This window comes from Engraulis encrasicolus, chromosome 9, assembly GCF_034702125.1.
Source record: "Engraulis encrasicolus isolate BLACKSEA-1 chromosome 9, IST_EnEncr_1.0, whole genome shotgun sequence".
NCBI classification, from domain to species: domain Eukaryota; kingdom Metazoa; phylum Chordata; class Actinopteri; order Clupeiformes; family Engraulidae; genus Engraulis; species Engraulis encrasicolus.
Window position 1 is genome coordinate 11,925,004 of NC_085865.1, and position 19,271 is coordinate 11,944,274.

A 19,271-nucleotide genomic window follows, 5' to 3' on the forward strand; every position below is an offset into this window, starting at 1 on the left:
GTTGGCTGCGCAGGCAGACTGCTCACGGCTGCCTCCCTTCTCACCACACATCGGGCCATTTCAATCTTAATTTTAACACATTAAAACAGCGATTTCAGACCAAATATTTTCAGAGATGATAGACAAGATGTTAAACAACAATACTTTAATGAAAAACCGATTTCAGGAAAACATTGCTTCTCGACCTATTTTCGCTGTTTCCTGAGAAACAGCCAGCGCGACATCCGACGGGTTTTCCCAGATCGCATCACATATGTCAATTTCCCAACATTCTATAAAATGGATATATCTCATTTTGGAAAAGAGCTCTTCATATAATATAACATAATAATATAATAAATGTTATAAATTACTGAGTGGAATTGGTAGGGACAGATTACAACAGTTCAAAGTTCTCTTCTGACCTCTCTGTGTGCTGCCCTGTTACTGGCTCCAGAGGCCACTCCCCCTGCTTAGGGCACGACCCTTTTACACAGAAACGAAACTCAGCTCTGCTTCCTGCTCTGCCTGCTTTGCTGCTCTGTGGGAGAGACAGAACGTAACCCAGAGAGGGAAAAGAGTGCAAGACGAGAGAAAACAGTGCAAACATGGCAGAGGCCAATGTGTTTTTAGCTCAAGATCAGTTCACTTGTGCAATCTGTTTGGATCTCTTAAAGGATCCGGTGACTATTCTCTGTGGACACAGTTTCTGTATGGATTGTATCTCAGGCTGCTGGGATCAAGAGGATCCAAAGGGAGTCTACAGCTGCCCACAGTGCAGACAGACTTTTACTCCAAGGCCAGTTCCGGGCAGAAACACAATGCTGGCTGAAGTGGTGGAGAAGCTGAAGCTTCTGGGACTCCAGTCTGCTCCTGCTGCCCACTGCTATGCTGGACCTGGAGATGTGGAGTGTGACGTCTGCTCTGGGAGAAAGCGGAAGGCTGTCAAGTCCTGTCTGGTGTGTCTGTCCTCTTACTGTGAAACTCACTTCAGAGTTCACAACGATCTAAACCCAGGGAAGAAGCACAAAGTGATTGACGCTGCTGGTAAACTAGAGGATCTGATCTGCTCTCAGCATGATAAACTGCTGGAAGTCTTCTGTCGCACTGATCAGACATGCATATGTGTGCTGTGCGTCATGGATGAACACAGTGGACATAAAACAGTTTCAGTTGCAGCAGAGCGGACAGAGAAACAGGTGAGGTGTTGTATCCTCTCAATAGCAAAAATGGCATACTTCAATCAATTTAAATTTTAGTTAAAACACTCCTGAACAAAAATATTGGGTAACACTTTATTTTAGGGATACATCTATTAGCACTAATACATACAATATTAACGGCTGTATAAGTAACTTGTAAGGCATGTACTAAGCAAAATCAGACAGTTGTTATACATTTATTCGCAAATGTCTTGTTCATGCACAATAAGGGATTTATTACCAATATTTCAAATTTCTTTATTGGAGGATAGCCTCTTGAGATAAAAATCTCGTTTTCGAGAGGGTCCTCAAAAAACATACATAACACACACATTACAAATATTCACACACACTGCAGCTCTTCCCCACCACACACACCCCATCTCTTACAAAAATAAAAATAAAGTTAATTTTAGTTAATACCATGGCTAAAAAAGTTCTTCATAATACAGGAGGAGAAAACCAAAGAAAACACAAAATAAATATTCATGTCCATAATGTTCATACATGTGTATAGAACCAAAATTTAAGAAAACTGAGACATAGACAACGGGAGAAAAAAAAAAAAACTCTATGGAGAATCTAAAACATATATCATTTTTCACAGATCATACTTAACTGAAACATCTACATTGGTCAGATGATTGAATGTAGTTCTGAAGGGATACTTTAAAAGAAGGGAAAGATGTAATGGACCTTAAAGAGGAGGGTAAGCTGTAAGCTGTATGAATATAACCTTATTAAGGACCTAGTAGACCTAGATTTCTATTTATGAGTAAGCAGTAAGGGCCAGAATACAATGTGTATAAGCTCCTGGTACACTGTGTGAACAAACCCTGAACAGTGTGAAAACAGATGTGGAATAAGGGTCCCTATTCTAAAGTAATGCATCACTCAGCCCAGATGGCTTAGGGCCCCCGCACTACCTAGGGCCCCCTACCTAGGGCCCCCACACTACTTAAGACTACTTAAGACTCTAACCCCCAGCCCGCCCCCGGGCAGTAAAGTGTAAGAACATTTCAGTCGTTGTATGTGAGTCATTAGATATGTAGATCTCACTTAATTTACTTAATATATAGGCTCGTGATTGGAAGCATTATACAGCAAGGATTGGACGTAAACTTCTCAATGACGGTGGGTGGTGAGATGTCATTTTTTTCATACACCAATTAGTTTTAATTGTAAAAACCCTACAATAAATGCAGAATATAACGATGAGTAATAGTTTGGAAGTGAAACTAAGCTATTCCTTTGTGATAAATAAGTTAATGCTTGAGAAACTTAGCTCCAAGAAGTGCAGTGCATGATGGGTACGCCCTTAGTCAGAAATGCAATGCATGGCCAATGCAGCAATGATAATATTTCTGTTGTTACGTACATGGCAAATTGTTTTGGATAGCATCTAAATTTCACGAGTGAGGGGAGGAGCTAAGGACGTAGGCTCAGAGCTGGGTAGGTTGTCTGTTGGCCTAGATTGCGTACCCATCATGCACTGCACTTATTGAAGCTAATGTTCTCAAACATTAATTTAATTATCACAAAAGAATAGATTAGTTTTGCTTCAAAACTATTAGTCTAATGTTCTGCATTTATTTTGGGGTGTTTTTACAATTAAAACTCAGTGGTACATGAAAAAAAGTACATCTCACCAACCCACCACCATTGACAAGTGTACGTTCCATCCTTGCTATATATAGGCTCCTGTTACCTTAAATTCATTGATATGAAAAAGAGAAAAGTCGATGACTCAGCTGGGAAGTCGTTAATTATTTAATATACCCTTACACTTTGTAGATCGTGGGGGCCCTAGGTAACGAGGTGGACTTTGGTAGTGCGGAGGCCCTGAGCCATCTGGGCTGACCAATGCATCACTTTAGAATAGGGACCCTTATTCTGCATCTGTTTTCACACTGTTCAGCGTTTGTTCACACAGTGTGTCGGGAGCTTATACACATTGTATTCTGCCACTTACTACTTACTAATAAATAGAAATATAGGCTTACTGGTCCTTACTAAGGTTATATTAGTAGTAAATCCCTAATGGGCATGAACAAGACATTTGTGAAAACATGCTTAACAACTGTCTGATTTTGCTTAGTACATGCCTTACAAGTTACTTACGCAGGCATTAATATTGTATGTATTAGTGCTAATAGATGTATCCCTAAAATAAAGTGTTACCAAATATTGAATATATACCAAGCATACATTCAGTATTTATTTACATACAACAGGGGCGATTTTAGCTTATGATCTTTAGGTGGGCCTGGCCCCTGGTGCTGACAGTGGTACCTGACAGAAGTACCTGACAGAGTAAGCGTTCCATTTCTATTTTAGATTTGAGATTTTGTTTTCAAAAAGCTTTCAATTTTAAATAACAGTTCACTCAATGGAGGTCTACCCACAAGTCATGACATTTTCCCCCACGAAATCTAACTTACATTACCTACATAGGTAATCCTTGTGATTGGTAGCCTACTGTGTGTCATATATGCACCCTACTGGTTGGCATAGTTCTTATGTGATTGAGAGGAAAGAAAAAGAGAGAGGAAAATATTATAGCCTAATAAAGTATAGGAAGTATTATACAGAGTAGATACAAAGCCAGATGACAATGAAGCTTTTTTTGTCAAAACATAGCCTAGGCCTACTGTTAGGGCAGCTCTACAGGTACAGTAATTTGAACAGGAAGCTTGTTTCATCATTTGGCAGCATAATGGCTAAATGCCATTTCACCTTGTGTGGATTTTGCCCTTGGCACAACAAGTAGAAAAGACACTGAAGAACTAAGACTCCTAATTACCTCCGCCAGGAGGTTATGTGATCGCCTGGGTTTGTGTGTGTTCTGTGTTTGTTGTCTGTGTTTGTTGTCTGTGTTTGTTTGTTAGTTCGCTGCTATTCCACTGCCTGCCACAAGGTGCGCACGGTGAGCACTGAGCAGAGGCGTGCCTGCGCGTGTCTCAGCAAGGAACAGGGAGAGACTCTCTCCTTCGCCGCCAGCTCCAACACCAAGTGCATTTCAACTAAAAAGTTGTTCATCTGCAGGCAGCCTTCATCCGCAGGCAGTAACCAGTCCTGTCAAATGAATTACCACCGCTACCAAAAATATTCAATTTGTTATGTGTGGCCTAGGCTATGTTATCATTGCTGGTGCGAGAAGGACAGTGACCATCCCCGCAGATCGTTTAGGTTCACAATGCTGTCGAATTAATTACGTTGTCAAAAAACATGGAAGTGATTGTGTAAGTTCACAATGTTGTTGTGGACTGTGACTTACGTTCACAATCCTGTCGAATTAATTAGCCTACGCTACCGTTGCCAAAATAATTTATGACTCTAGACCTACGTTCACAGTGCTGGTAAAATGCATTACATCCCCTTCGCTACATTTAAAGATAACCCCACGTTGTTTGCGAGATGGACAGGGATCAGAAAGCCCGACAGTATGCATAATGGTCGAGCACCGGCATATATTCCACACGGGTGAGCCTGCGCCATTCTAAACAGTAAGGAACAGGGTGGGACTGTCTCCTTTGACGCCAGCTCCCACACGAGTGCTATAAACCTAAAAAGTTGCTCATCAGCGGGCAGCCTAGCCCTAGGCTACACCCTCATTGCAGTTAACAAACAATCATGTAAAATTAATTACCGCTGCCTGAAATATGTGTGAAGTGGAGGTGAATTGTTGCGAGATGGACAGTGACCACCGCATATCATTTTGGTTGACAATGTCGAATTAATTGGGTACCATCGCCAAAAATATGGAATTTGTGGCTGTGTAAGTTCACAATAGCCTTGGTCTCATTGCAGGGCCAGCCCCGGGCTGGCCCGGACAAAAGGGGGCTGACGGTGATCTCATCAAAAGGGGGCTAGGTGCTAAAGATGGCCGCCGGGCCAGGTTGTGGGGCTAAGGGCCGATTTCCCTGGCCCGTCGAATTCGATGGGCCAGCAAGCACCGCCGAGGCTCGGAGGCGGGGTCAACCTCTGTGTAAAAATGTGGCTGCATGGGGGACTTATCGCTAAATTCTGGGCAAATTATGGTTAAGCATTAGTTTGGGGTGTTTGGCTTTCTTATGGCATAATTTCATAAGATGCAACCTTGGCACTTCTGTTTGTGTTTTTAAAGTTATTTAGTCAACATAACTTTTTTGTTGTTATCGGATCATGGGCACCACTACACTTAAACTTGGGATGTCATAGCTAAGTCATGTCGGCTTTTTTCTGCTTTTAGCCGCCAACTCTTGTGCCATTATCGTGATTTGGCATGCTTTCCACTGGACACCAATAAAAAGTGTCTCACAAATACTCACACATGACATTTATGTCGGCTTATTTAGCTTTTGCGCTATTATCGCCGAAGGTCTGGTAGGCTATATCGCACGTTTCAGACTGATCGCCAAACACAGTTTGAAATTTACACAAGGGCTTTAATGTCAAATGGATGGAAATAACATGAATGAATAGACAGGTGGCACGCCGCAACGAGGGGGTGTGTCGCTATGTCCGGGGCTCATAATTTTCTATAGCAACTGATGAAGGTGCTATGTCTCAGGGATTTGGTCTCCTTTCACATGGTAACTTATTCAATTACCTGCACATTCATGTCTCGCTATGTCCGGGGCTCATGCTTCTGTGCGCGATTGGGGGGATTAACTGGGCATGTTCGCACGTCTCCTTCTGTTCACTCTCAGTTGTCGAGCTGCTCGTATTTTCATGCGTCTTTGTCTTCTTAACATGCACTGCGTCCCATACAGCTTCTGAATCGACAACTTTGCCATGTAATAAAACTGTTCTTGAAAGGCAAGCCATTTTCTTTGCAGTTCTTGTCGTCTTTGTCCGTAGGCTACGAGCCAAACGGCGACCTGCTCCAGCAGAGTTTGCTCCATTTTATTCTCCTTCTTTGTCGTTGTTCTGTTGTTGTCCTACTGTGATTTGGGGCGAAAGTGGGCTGTGCCCGACTGACGTTTCACAAACAAGGCGTGTACCTGAATGTGCCTGGGGTCGGCTATGAGTCCGATCAGGCAAAAAATGGCCCGGGCCGGCAGCTCCGAGCCGGCCACTCTCCTGAGCCCCGGGCGGCCCCGGGCCGCTGAAGCGCGGCTAATGAGACCAATGCTGGTCAAACACCCCCTTCACTAAATTTAAAACCAAGCCCAGTTGCGAGATAGAAACGGTGAATAGTGATTTGAGGAATGCGGGGAAGCAAATGTCGCTTCAACCGACAGCGCCAAGAATAACCAGTGGCCCATGATGCATAGCCTATACCATCAGGCAAAAAAGGCCTTACCCTTCTGTAGTTGTTTCAGTTCTGTTGGTCAAAATCATTACATTCCCTTCATTAATTAGGCTACAGTTCTATCAGCGCGTGATCACAAGCTTTCAAAGCAGGTAGATTTTGCAAATGACTGAACTGACATGAGTGTGTCATTTTGAACGTTCGATAGTCGGTCATATTGGCAAAGTGATTATTTTTGTCCATTATCTAATTATGCCATGCCCTGGCGGAGGTATGTGATCTCGGAGCACTTTTCTAGTTGGATGGTATTACTGTAGCATATCTGCAATATATTTAGGGCTAGGCCATTGAGTGACTTAAAAATAATCAGAAGAGTTTTCCCTCTCATGTGCGCTCCTTGCACCGCAAATCACAGTTCCAATCGGTAGCTCAATAGATAAATAGCCTATTCATCGTGGGTTTTTAAAATCTGACATCTCCTTCTCAAGCAAACATAAAAATAACAATTAAAACATCCCCTGCCCAAAGTCATGCCGATTATGGAATCTCGCAACAAGGTGCGCACTCTGTCAATAAATGGACAGTAGAAACGGCACGGGCACCAAAGTCACTCCTGCTCATTCCGAGCAAGTATGTTCCAGTAATAGCAAAGTAAGGTCCAACCTTCACACTTCACAATCATTAAAATCAGTAGGCTAAGTGAGAAGTTGGAGAGCCCGCATTCTCACATTACAATTAGGCCTACAGCATCACCAAAATATGGATAAACATAATTTGGGCGAGCCATCAATATAATGGTGACTCGCAGTATAATTTTCAGCCGAGATTTGCCTGCTGTTCGTTATTCCAACGCAATTGCTGAAGCATGTTTCATTCCCTCGAGTCACAACTTCTAAACGCTGCCAGGCAGCTAGGCTATATCATTTTGACTGTCCTGATAGCCTAGTGTAGGCTATTAGAAACAACCCTCATCATTTGTCATCTGATTTTTTTCTGATACGTTTGCAAAGAAATGGCATGGTTTCCACAGTAGGTTGATGTTTTGTATTCCATCCGTATTTTGACTCCCCTTGGCCTTTCCGTTATCTTGCTACCTCAATCTTTTATGATTCTGACTGACTCACCTTGCCTTGCATGAAGTGGTCAACAGAGAGCCCCATAACACCGGCGAAAGTAAAATTGTGCGTCGCAAGGCACCACCTCACAAGAGCTTAGCCACCGCTACCTATGTTAAGCATATTTCACGGATATCCACAACCTAATAGTGGACGTTTTTAATGGTCTTTCATTGCAACACTTTTTTTTTAACCAACGCTTACAAAATTATGTCAGTTATGATGACAATCAATATTATCATAGCACTGTAGCCTACACCACCTTATTGTGTGTAATGTGTGCTCCATACCTTCTCATCACAAGAATATGCGCCGATTTGGGTTCTGCCTCGGCTGCAGCATGATAAATCCAGAAACTACCTTTCGCAAAAATCATAACTGAACACAACTCTGGCGGCTAGCAGTTGCATGAAGATGCAAACCAATCAGAAAAGGTGTAGCGGACTCGTAACAAGACCTTTCTGGGAGCTCATACACAGGGTTGCCAGACGGGGCAATCGCAGCAGAATATTGCACAGGGGCAAAGCGACTGCGCAATTGCATTCATTTCCAATTCACAAATAATATTTTAAAAGGCTCCTGAGCTTGTGGGGCCGCGCCAAGTCTCAGTGGGGCCGTGGCCCCACTAAAAATAGCCTAAACTCGCCCCTGCATAGCCTACAGACATCCATACTTGTTCACTCTGTCAGATATCATACATTAAGGTAAATAATACTGTATGTAGGCCTATATTACTTTTCACTCAGTTAAATGGCATGGCTCTATCTACTACAAGTAGGTCTTATGAGCAGATGCCTGAGAAATGTATACCACAGAAAGGCCCAACGATTATGCTTGTGTGTAGGGACCAATAAACCAGTGCTATGTTTAAAGGATATATTATAATTTATTGCGATTATATTTCAAGTTTACACATTTAGTTTCATTGTTTTACTTCCAGAAAGAGCTGGGAGGAACACAGAGAAAATTCCATGACGTCATCAAAGAAAAAGAGACTCACCTGCAAGACCTCAGAAAGGCTGTAAAAACTCTTCAGGTAAGTTAACCTTTGCACAAGACAACAGACTGCCCTGTCATATTTAGGTCCTCACAAGACACAATATGGACAATATGCTGCCCAATACGCACAATATGCTGCCCATCCCAGATGTTTGTAACAGATGTTCTCCATGCGGTGTTGTCTTGTGTTCCAACAGAGTTCTGCTGATGCAGCAGTGGAGAACAGTGAGAGGGTCTTCACTGAGATGATCCGCTCCATTGAGAAAAGACGCTCTGAGGTGACGAAGCTGATCAGAGATCAGGAGAGGGCTGATGTGAGTCGAGATGAAGAACTCATGGAGACACTGGAGCAGGAGATCGCTGAGCTGAAGAGGAGAGTTGCTGAGCTGGAGCAGTTCTCACAAAGTGAAAATAACATCCGTTTTCTCAAGGTATGGTAGCATAAACACTACATTGATATAACCATAACACATAGTTAATGGGAAATACATTGATTTAATATTAATGACCTGTTTTAAAGAATAGGAGAGGGAAAAAAACATTTCCAGTTTGTAATATTCTATACATAAAAATAATGTGAAAGAACTGTGATGACTGTATATTCCCTGGTGCAAATGTAATAGTTTACGTAAGGTGCAACCTTTTGCCTTTTGCAGGACATGTAGAATGTGCTCTTGCTAATGGAGCCCAGTGTTAGTTCTGGTGGCCACAGAGTGTAGCAAAGCTGTCAGCTTCCTCTGGGAGCTCAGCTGATCTAGTTGGTCTCCTTACTCAGCTGGGTGTATATTACTAAGCAGCGTACAGTAATCAGTGTGTGATTATTTATTAACATTTTAAATCCATTGTTTGCATCTCATAGAGTTTCCAGTCTCTGTGTGCCTCCACTACATCTGACAAGTCATCTACATGCTCAGTGCATACAGATGAGCTTTTTGAGAGAGTGAGTGACAGCCTCACTGTGCTCAAAGAGAAGCTGCAGGATGTGCTCCACCAGGGACTACAGGACATGACTAAAACTGGTATGTCTCACAGTCACAGATATCATGTTGCACTGCCCATCATGGCCAGGTCAAGAATGCTCAGCACTATTGTGCTTCTTTCCAACAGGTGAACAAATCAGCATTTTCAGACCTTCAGTGAGTCTTCAGTGTGAAGACTTCAGTGTGACCGGAGAGGATATCCTGGAATGTAAGTAAAGCAGTCAAGCAATTTAATTACTAACACCCAGAACACACACACACACACACACACAATGCAACACTTAATTTTGATGAGTAATGTTTTTGTAACTTTTTTGATCGTGCAGCAGCTCGCACACGCTTATACAAACAAAACTCGAAATGAACCTCGGTTATGATCTCACTATGCAACATGCACGTTGTCCTTTGTTTGGTTTTCTGATTTGACATTTTGTCAAGAGCGCCCTCTGATGCAGAGGCTGAAATGGAGCATGTTTTCGCTAGACTGGCGGTCAATGCGGGGAAGAAATGCTGCTTAGATATCCACATCGACCTCAACGTTCGCACGACACTCCCTTATTAGAGCGTGGCGATTTCAGGCTGGTCTAAGAATTTGGGCAGACGGAGCATCTCGCTCTCTTTCTCTCTCTCTGTCCGCTCAACGTATATCTCCACTCAACATACAACGGCGCATGCATGAATAAAAAACGTCTTCACACGTTTGATAAAGCCTTCTTGGTCTGTTGTTCATTTCTGTGCTTTACCTTCCGATGTTTGCCCAAGTTTTTCGTCTCGCGGAGTTTGCTCAGGCAATGGATAACAACAGATGCACGTGCTGGTTGGACGGAACATGTTATAAGAGAGATGGGTGAATGGAAGTGTTACTCGCAAATGTGCGCGCCCCTTTTCTACTTGTCTTTTTTAAGCGCATGCAAATATGCCTGTATCCTGCTGTTTTCTAGACTGAGGGGTAAACTGGGAAAGGGCGCATCGCGATTCTGCGAGGAAGGGTCGCGATAGGGGTTCGTGGGTCTGCGTACCGCGATCCCTCGGTTCGATGCAATATCGTTACAGCCTTAGTTAATGTTGTGTATTGTGTTTTCCATGGTATGTGTTTCAAAAGAATCTGACAGCCCACTTATCAAAACTTTCCCCCCCCCCCCACTTCCCTTAGTGTCACTCTGGTTGCCACCTTCCTTCTCCCATAAGGACACGTTGACTGAGGGAGATATTGAGCCCTGCCCTGACTCTGCACACAACCAAGGAGAGTGCCAGTAGCGTGGATTTTTATGGATGAAAGTGTTTTTATATTCATTAACTTTTCAGCTAGAGACTGCCTGAGTTTGTAAGAATGTCAGTGTTGTATTTTCAGTTTATTGTCATTTTAAGTTAGCTTCAACCTTGTCAGACCATCAGATTTGCCTGCTCCCAAACCAAAATTTAGATGATTCAGGCAGGATCACTTAATTTTAAGTTAGAAGTCATGTGTGTTTCCTATATGTGTTTTTTTTGCCCTTAATACCTACTGGGATATTGATGTGTATTCTAATTGCATATCAAATAAACTGACTTTCGATTTGAAATAGGCCTAAGCTGTATCTGTGTGGTATGTGTCGGCATGAGGTCGTTATTAATTTATATTGCATAATGAGATTGAATAAGCATAAGTGACGATAACTTGGGTAAACCAACATTCTTACTGCCACTTTTTGTTAACATTTTCCCTGCATCTATGCTTGAGCAAGGCTGACTAATTACTTATTAATTTATCATTACAGCATTGCTTTAGATGGTGACAAACCATCCATGGCAGTATGAGTTTTGTTTTACCCCTGATTTGACTTAAATTTTGCAACCCAAACATTGGGTAAGTTCAACCCAGCAATTAAGTAGTTTCACCCCATCTGCTGGGTTAATTTCATAACCCAACTTAGCCCAATGAACAGGGTTAAAATGTGTAACCCAACGTGCTGGGTTATTCCAACCCATAATGGGTTAATGTCATTTTTGACCCAGCGCTGGGTTGTTTTGGGTTATTTTTAACCCAGCCTTTTTAAGAGTGCATACACACACACGCACTACATTCAAATCACGAGCGCGCGCACACACACACACACACACACACACACACACACACACACACACACACACACACACACACACACACACACACACACACACACACACACACACACACACACCTACTGAAGTAAAACATCCAGGATACATCAGGATAAAGAAAGTAATGCAAAAGAAATGACTGTGTGTGTGTGTGTGTGTGTGTGTGTGTGTGTGTGTGTGTGTGTGTGTGTGTGTGTGTGTGTGTGTGTGTGTGTGTGTGTGCGCGATGACACGTGAAATGTGGGCTCTGCTCTGTGTGTTTCTGTGTGAGAGGGCTCACATCATATAAGGTGGCATGTAAACTATGATTTATTGATGACAGTTAATCATTTCACAATACTGCAGGACTACATGTTTGGTAAATTGTTAACAAATTAATAATTTTGATTTTAAACCCAACTACAGATTCCCATCAGCTGACATTGGACCCCAACACGGCTCATAATGAGCTGAAACTGTCTGAGGGAAACAGAGTTGCAGAAAGGGTTGATCTGAGTCAGTCAAATCCTGATCATCCAGACAGATTTAATAATGTGTATCAGGTGATGTGTTCAGAGGCTACATCTACCAGGTGCTACTGGGAGGTTGAGTGGTCTAGAAATGTTGTGTTTATAGCTGTTTCATACAAGGGGCTGAAGAGGAAAGGAAATTATTATGATGTTTATCTTGGGTACAATACAAACTCCTGGTCATTGTATTGCTATTCATCTGGGTTCTTGTTCTGGCATAATAGTAAACAAACAAAACTCCCTCATGGTCAGATCTACTCTAGAATAGGAGTGTATGTGGATCACAGGGCAGGAACTCTGAGCTTCTACAGTGTCTCTGCTGACACTATGACTCTGCTGCACAAAGTAGAGACCACATTCACTGAGCCGCTATATCCTGCCTTTTGGCTCCTCACTGTTGGCAACAAAATCAAATTGTGTCAGTGAGAACAAACCAGCACAAAAACACATTCACGTTTACTGCAGAGGCGATTCCTCCTTGAGTACAAGGGAGGCGCCGCCTCCTGTCCAAAATCACGGAGAATAGTATGTAAACTAATGCTTTACACGACTTAATAACATTGCTATTTCAGACCCAGCTCCGTAGAAAATGCATGTGCTCAACTTAGAGATGAAACCAATCTGTAATACGATCCCGAGGCTCGCACGAGTTTTTTTTTCGCTCAAGACAACGCAAGCGAGTCGAGTCTCAATGGACTTCAATGGCATGTGGGATTGTATGCTTTTTCAATGGAAAAATGCTAAACGGTCATTGGCTATTGCCGTGAAATTTTTTTGATTTTGAGACTGAGCCTCACTGGGAGTGAATGGAGAAGAGAGAGGAGGGGGGAGGGACCGGAGACTGGAGCTCCGACTTGTGATTGGGTGAACCCCGTGTCAGTAGGCTACAGTAGTTGATTTCATTTCGAAATGCGGATATGTTATTAATTTGACTGAGAAGTTTCGTCGTGGTAACCAGTGGGGAAGCTATTCATAAAGTCTTAATAGTGGCACGTCCTTATCCTTTTTAATCTCCCAATTCAAAAGTTGAAGTTGCCTACTTTTCGTTAGGGCTAGCTTGCAAGAAAGCTAGAGAGCTATGCAAAATGCCAAGCATTGTGGATTAAATTCTGGCGAATTCCAGTCGTCCTTATGAGGAGAAAATGAATATCAAGGAGCAGAGCAGAGCACTGCCTAATATTGACTTGGTGAAAAAGGTAGGGAAGAACAACCGTTTCTTTTGAGCTTTCGTGGTGTGGTGTCTGACCAACTGGTTAACTGCCAAGTCCCGTGAGTGGCGAGTCCTTGTTTCCTACTGTGTTGGCAATGTCTGGTAAATAATTAAAGATTTTGCAACCTCTAGTGGTAAGTTAAGCCGTGCACCCAGTAATGAACAAAGACAACGAAGGCAAACTCAATCACATCATTATGTGGCGGAGGTAGGCCTAATGATAATAATAATAATAATAATAATAATAATAATAATAATAATAATAATAATAATAATAATAAAATGTCCCTATGAATAGGCTACAAGGGGGATAATGATTAATGATTAACAAATTTGTTTCAACAAGAGTCCTTTAGTGTGTGAGGCCATATGTGGCTCAGGACCAATGTAAGATGTGTGTCAAAATTGACCCCCCCCCCCCCCCCCCCCCCCTTTTTTTTTTGCGTTCTGGACATATTGTAATTGAACAGCCTCCCCTGTTTGACAGACTACCAGCCGCCACTGGTCTACTGTATATGCCAAAAAGCAAATATATATTGTGAACCTTTTCAGAATTTCAACTTTTGCGAGAATTTTTCAATGATAACATGACCTTGTATTTTTGGTTTCTTTGGGTTTTTTTTGTTTGTTTGTAGAATTGCAATTAGAATGGGTGTTCAGTATCTACTTCCCAGATATATTCTTGGCCAGGCCCTCCAGTGTCAATAGCGAGGTCATCACCCAGTGCTGTCATGCTCTCAGTATACTGGTGTCAGCTGCTGTCATTGGGTCGTCCCTGACCAATTAAGAGTGGAGATTGTCCACATTCCAGGTAAAGATGCAGGGTAAAGGCTGACAGAAGTCCTGGAGTGAGGAGTAAACACACATAGACCTATGTTTTCCATGGCAGGATTACGTTTCGACCATTGAGAATCTGATGAAGATAATGATCTAAATGTAGTCGTCCCTTACCAGGTCATATTCATACATCATGCTGTAGATGTAATGTGGGGTCTTCCTGGTTACTAATGTGCTGCATACTTTACTGTTCATCTACAGGTGGTGGCTAATGGATGTTTGTATAACACTGTCTGTAAACATTAATATATGGTACATTCTTCATCTTCCAAGTGTTTTTTTGTTCTTGAACAACAATGAGTATAGGCCTATACAGTACATAAACACTTTGATTGAATTTATATGAAATGATTAATGTAATAATAATGCAATAATAAAGTATATAATTGAATGATCTTGGCTGTCCCACCTCCATCATTCACTTAAAGAAAACAAGAGCACTGCATTGCAAGATCCTGGCCAATTGCATTAGATATTGACTTTGGCATTTAAAAGCAACATAAAACCTGCTTTAAAAATGTACAGATTACATACCAGAGAATGACATAGCCTGATAAACCAGCCTAAATGTGAGACTGGATGTGTAATTTAAAAAGTGTCTGTGTCTAGCGGGTGGCGCTGGTTTACAAGGCTAGAGATGACAGACTGCTCTGTTTTGGTTACCACAGATCCACAGCCCCCACTGCTGTCCATCTCATGTAAATACACCAAGACTGACAGCTGACTGGTGCAGCCATGAGTCACAGTAAATATTTCCTTTGCAATCCTGGAGGGAAAATAATAAAGTGCATTTCCCTCAGCAAACCATCATTGATTTTAGATGGAAATGCACCTCTTCTATGATTTAACCATACAGGACATAGACAAGTATTTATGTTCCACCAGCAGCTGGTTTGTTCCCTTCACCACATCCCTCATTACATTCCAGTCAACACACATGACAACTAGTAACATCCTCATATGTCGTCACCTGGAAAACAAACTCTTTTCCTGTTCTGTTTGTCTCCTGAATGGCTCCTCACGGTGGATAGTCCTGCTGTTTCTTTCTCTCATCACCAGGATAGCGGTCAGATGGATTTCAATTTATTGAACTTTCAGTATACTATTAGCCTGGAAAACCAGCGCCAACTGCTGGACGGCAAAATGTTTTGCCATCCAATCCATTTAGGCTGGTTTATCAGGCTAGTATACTGTAATAATATTGATACTCTTGGGCACCTCCATCCAGACTGCATGAATGTCAGAGCACATTGAAGTGAAGAGTTTGACTGTCCTCAGTGTGAAAACAAACCTGCTCTGCAATGGACACCAAGGACGCGGTGAGACCCAGGAAAGAATTTCATCCCCCTGTAGCTGCAGAGGAGCTCTCCTCTCAACCAGGATGTGGACAAGTCTGTCTCAGAGGAAGGAGAAGCAACATGTGTGATCAAATCAGCAGACTCTGTATGGCAGACTCAGACCAGCCTCTCCCCACTGAAGTGTTGCAGATCTCTGCCAAAAGTTATGACAAAGGGCAGATTTCCTACATTGCGAGTGCAGGTGTAGACACATGCACACATGCACCCAAGCGCGCGCCTGCGCGTGCGGACACACACACACACACACACACACACACACACACACACACACACACACACACACACACACACAGAGAGAGAGAGAGAGAGAGAGAGAGAGAGAGAGAGAGAGAGAGAGAGAGAGAGAGAGAGAGAGAGAGAGAGAGAGAAACTGGCCTGCTGTACCACACCAGTAAAAATGCAAAAAATTAATTTTAAAAATATTAAGTTGGTTATGCATCATATGTGTGAAGAAATGTAAAATGTTTGCTATGAAAACGTATTCATCTACATTTACAGTATATCTATTTGTGAAAATAATCATCTCCTTTATAGATTCGTATCATTTTACTCTGGACCCCAACAGATGGCTATGTCTGTCAGAGAGTAACAGGGAGGTGGCAAATCATGACGTGGGCCAGCCGTGTACCGATCACCCAGAGAGGTTCCAGAGGCACCACCAAGTGCTCTGCAGAGAAGAGACACCTGCAGTCTGCTACTGGGAAGTCCAGTGGACATCATTCATATACATAGCAGTGGCCTACAAAGACATCAGCAGGACAGGATGGGGAATGGACGCCTGGCTTGGACACAATCACCAGTCTTGGAGTCTGAGCTGTTCTCCTGCAAAGTTCACCTTCCTGCATGGCAATGAAGAGACTGACATTGTTCTGGAACTGAGCACCTCCAGATTAGGAGTGTATGTGAATCACAAAGCAGCAGCTCTGTCCTTCTTCAATGTCTCCAATGATGAACTGACCCTGCTGCACAAAGTTCAGACCACTTTCACTCTGCCCCTTTGTCTTCATACACGCTCTAAAATAAAGTTAAGCTAATAGAGGAAATCTTTGATTTAAGAAACAATGTTAATTAATGTCTCACTGCCTTTTATGTAATTCATTTTAAATGTACTTGATTAAATCTATTTATTTCTGCCGTCAGAAAAGATGAAATAAAACAAGTCCGACAGGCGGACAACAGATGCGTCCGTCTATGCCCGTTCTGAACCTTTTTTGCCCAAACGCCCCCTTGGCCTCCTCATAACCTGTCAAGGCAATTTATCAATAAGCCTACCATGTACTGTATAAGCCTGGATTTGAAAAAGTACCATAGGATTTCAACAGTGTTGGGCAAGTTACTGAAAAACTGTAATGCATTGCTGATTACATGTTACTGTCTTTTCAAAATAATCCCTTACACTACATTTAGCAATGTGGGGACCTAAGGCGAATTTAGGTTAGGGGGGCCATCGGTCCATCCCATCTCACATTTTTTTTAACATAAAATCTCTATTTTTGTTAGGCTATTTTTTTTTTAAATCACGATTTTTTTTTTTTTTTTTAATAATTACAAACATAAAAAAACAGGCAAACATTACAACCCTTTCTGGACAGATTTCAATGAATAGGCTATTTGCAATTTTGCATAGGCCTACATTAAATAAACTAAAATGTGAAATTCTCTTTTCACTTTAATATGAGAGCAGTTATGTCCCCCCCTCACTGAAGTGTTATTTCATGTGTGTGCATGATGCTGTCACCTATTTGAAGTGACGTTGATGTTGGATTTCATGGAATACTTTTAAATGCTGCTTTGGGAAGAAAACAGAGTAGGCGACAGGTGAACTGTATTTCTGTCAAAACAGTGGTTTGCAGGCGTTTGCGTTTTCACGTGGATATTGTCTTCGTGGACCGTAACAGACAAACCGCAAGTTCCATAAACTAATCAATGAGACATTGGCTACGTGTACATGATGTTTTTAAGTCCGATTTAATAAATGCGATTTAAATAGATCGGATTAAGAGTTATTTTGCGATGTGTATACATGGCACTTTCACTTAAATGCGATTAAACGTCTGGGGAAAATAAAGCACGGGGGCGTGGTTCAATGCCACCGAGATGCAGGTCATCTTCCCCACGAAAATCGTTGCCTCAGGCGGACTGAAATCACAACATTTCCCCCTTTCTCCCTGGATCATTTACAATGCTACATTAGCTACCCTGTTAGCATAGAAAAACGAGTGGTAAAATGGTAATGTGGAGTAACTTTGTTGTGCTTCATTACTTCGTGGGGCACTTTTACATCAATATATGGAAGCCACAACATTTATAGTCGCTTAGGGACTTTAAATTAAGCAAAACTTTCATGTGAAAATCAACAGGAAGTGCCGCCATGTTTTTCTCACTGGCAAAGAGCACGGTCTCTTGGCCATAGATGTGTACATAGGAAACGCTATCTGCAAATGTCTCATGCCTTCCTATTTCATGGCACACATGGATGGAATATGCATACAGACTTCTGTGCTTCTGCAGTTGTGTCAGATAATGCAATCAATCAGCTGCGTAGCCGGTTTGCTAACCATTATGGTAGACGTTTTGGTTTGCACGCATGAGCTCCAGGCCAAAACTGAGCTCTGCCACTCCACTGAGCGACTGCCACCTTGTGGACACAAGAGGGAATCACAAGAGGGAATCACAATTCAGAAACTCATCACGGGAGGGCGGACGGACGGACGGAGGGACGGACGGACGGACGGACGGACACCAAAGCCTCTTATAGAGATGCGTGGGACGCATCTAAAAAACAAATCTCTTAATAATATATGATGTATGCTAGAGATGTCTTGTTGTCAGATCACATATCAGATCCATAATAAAAACATACAGGCTGCATACTATACAGTATGATGGAGTTACTATAGGGGTTTGGGTGGTGTGCTGATCCTCAAGCAGAGAGCACACGTTTGCTACCTTGGAAGCTCAGATTCAAACCCGGAATGGGTGAATATCCTCCTCTTCACTAGCCTACTATATTTTTACAATGTGCAGTACACGCACACACGCACGCACGCACACACGCACGCATGCACACACGCACACCAAAAGCAAGAAAATATGTACAGTATAAAGCAAGAAAAGTATACAGTTTATTGGCCTCATCAATTAGGCCCTCAGACATGCAAAGACTCTTCCACCTCAGTATATCACAATAACGGCATAACAATAATTAGAGATGAAATGTGAAAAAGTTGGAGATGATAGGCCGAACAAAATCTCCAACTTGTTCATATTTCATCTCTAATTTAGAATAGCGTTGCACATCAATTACTCATACTGTACTTCTGTGACTGAGGCAAACAAAGTTTGGGCATTGAGAGGTTTATTGCAAGCTCACTCCTGCCCTCTGCTGTTCAGATGTAAAATAAATGTCTCCAGAGGTGAAGTCGAGTCAAAGTCAAGTCAAATCTCAAATCTAGTCCCAAATGAGGACAAAATGGTCCAATCCAGTTAAGAAAAAATATGTTGCCCTACAAACAACAGAAACGGCTCTCATGAAGCATTTCATTACAAATCTTGTAATCAAGCAATGTTATAAATTACTGAGTGGAATCGGTAGGGACAGATTACAACAGTTCAAAGTTATTTTCTGTCCTCTTTGTGTGTTGCCCTGTTCCTGGCTCCAGAGGCCACTCCCCCTGCTTAGGGCACGGCACTTTTACACAGAAATGAAACTCAGCTCTGATTCCTGCTTTTCCTGCTTTGCTGCT

At 42.3% G+C, this 19,271-nt stretch overlaps 1 protein-coding gene across 1 annotated transcript; it reads left to right on the top strand.

Moving 5' to 3' along the window:
- The first annotated feature begins 528 nt into the window (after window positions 1-528).
- On the top strand, window positions 529-12,546 carry LOC134456099 (tripartite motif-containing protein 16-like protein). Its single transcript, XM_063207534.1, has 6 exons — window positions 529-1,178; window positions 8,473-8,568; window positions 8,729-8,962; window positions 9,391-9,550; window positions 9,639-9,719; window positions 12,017-12,546. The coding sequence occupies exons 1-6, from the start codon at window positions 588-590 to the stop codon at window positions 12,544-12,546; spliced, it is 1,692 nt and encodes a 563-aa protein (XP_063063604.1). The 5' UTR covers window positions 529-587.
- The last annotated feature ends 6,725 nt before the right edge of the window (window positions 12,547-19,271 follow it).

Coding starts and splice junctions, on each gene's coding strand:
- LOC134456099 (XM_063207534.1), top strand. CDS start 588: ATGGCAGAGGCCAATGTGTTTTTAGCTCAAGATCAGTTCACTTGTGCA. Junction 1,179..8,472: donor CAGAGCGGACAGAGAAACAG/GTGAGGTGTTGT, acceptor TTTTACTTCCAG/AAAGAGCTGGGAGGAACACA. Junction 8,569..8,728: donor AGGCTGTAAAAACTCTTCAG/GTAAGTTAACCT, acceptor GTGTTCCAACAG/AGTTCTGCTGATGCAGCAGT.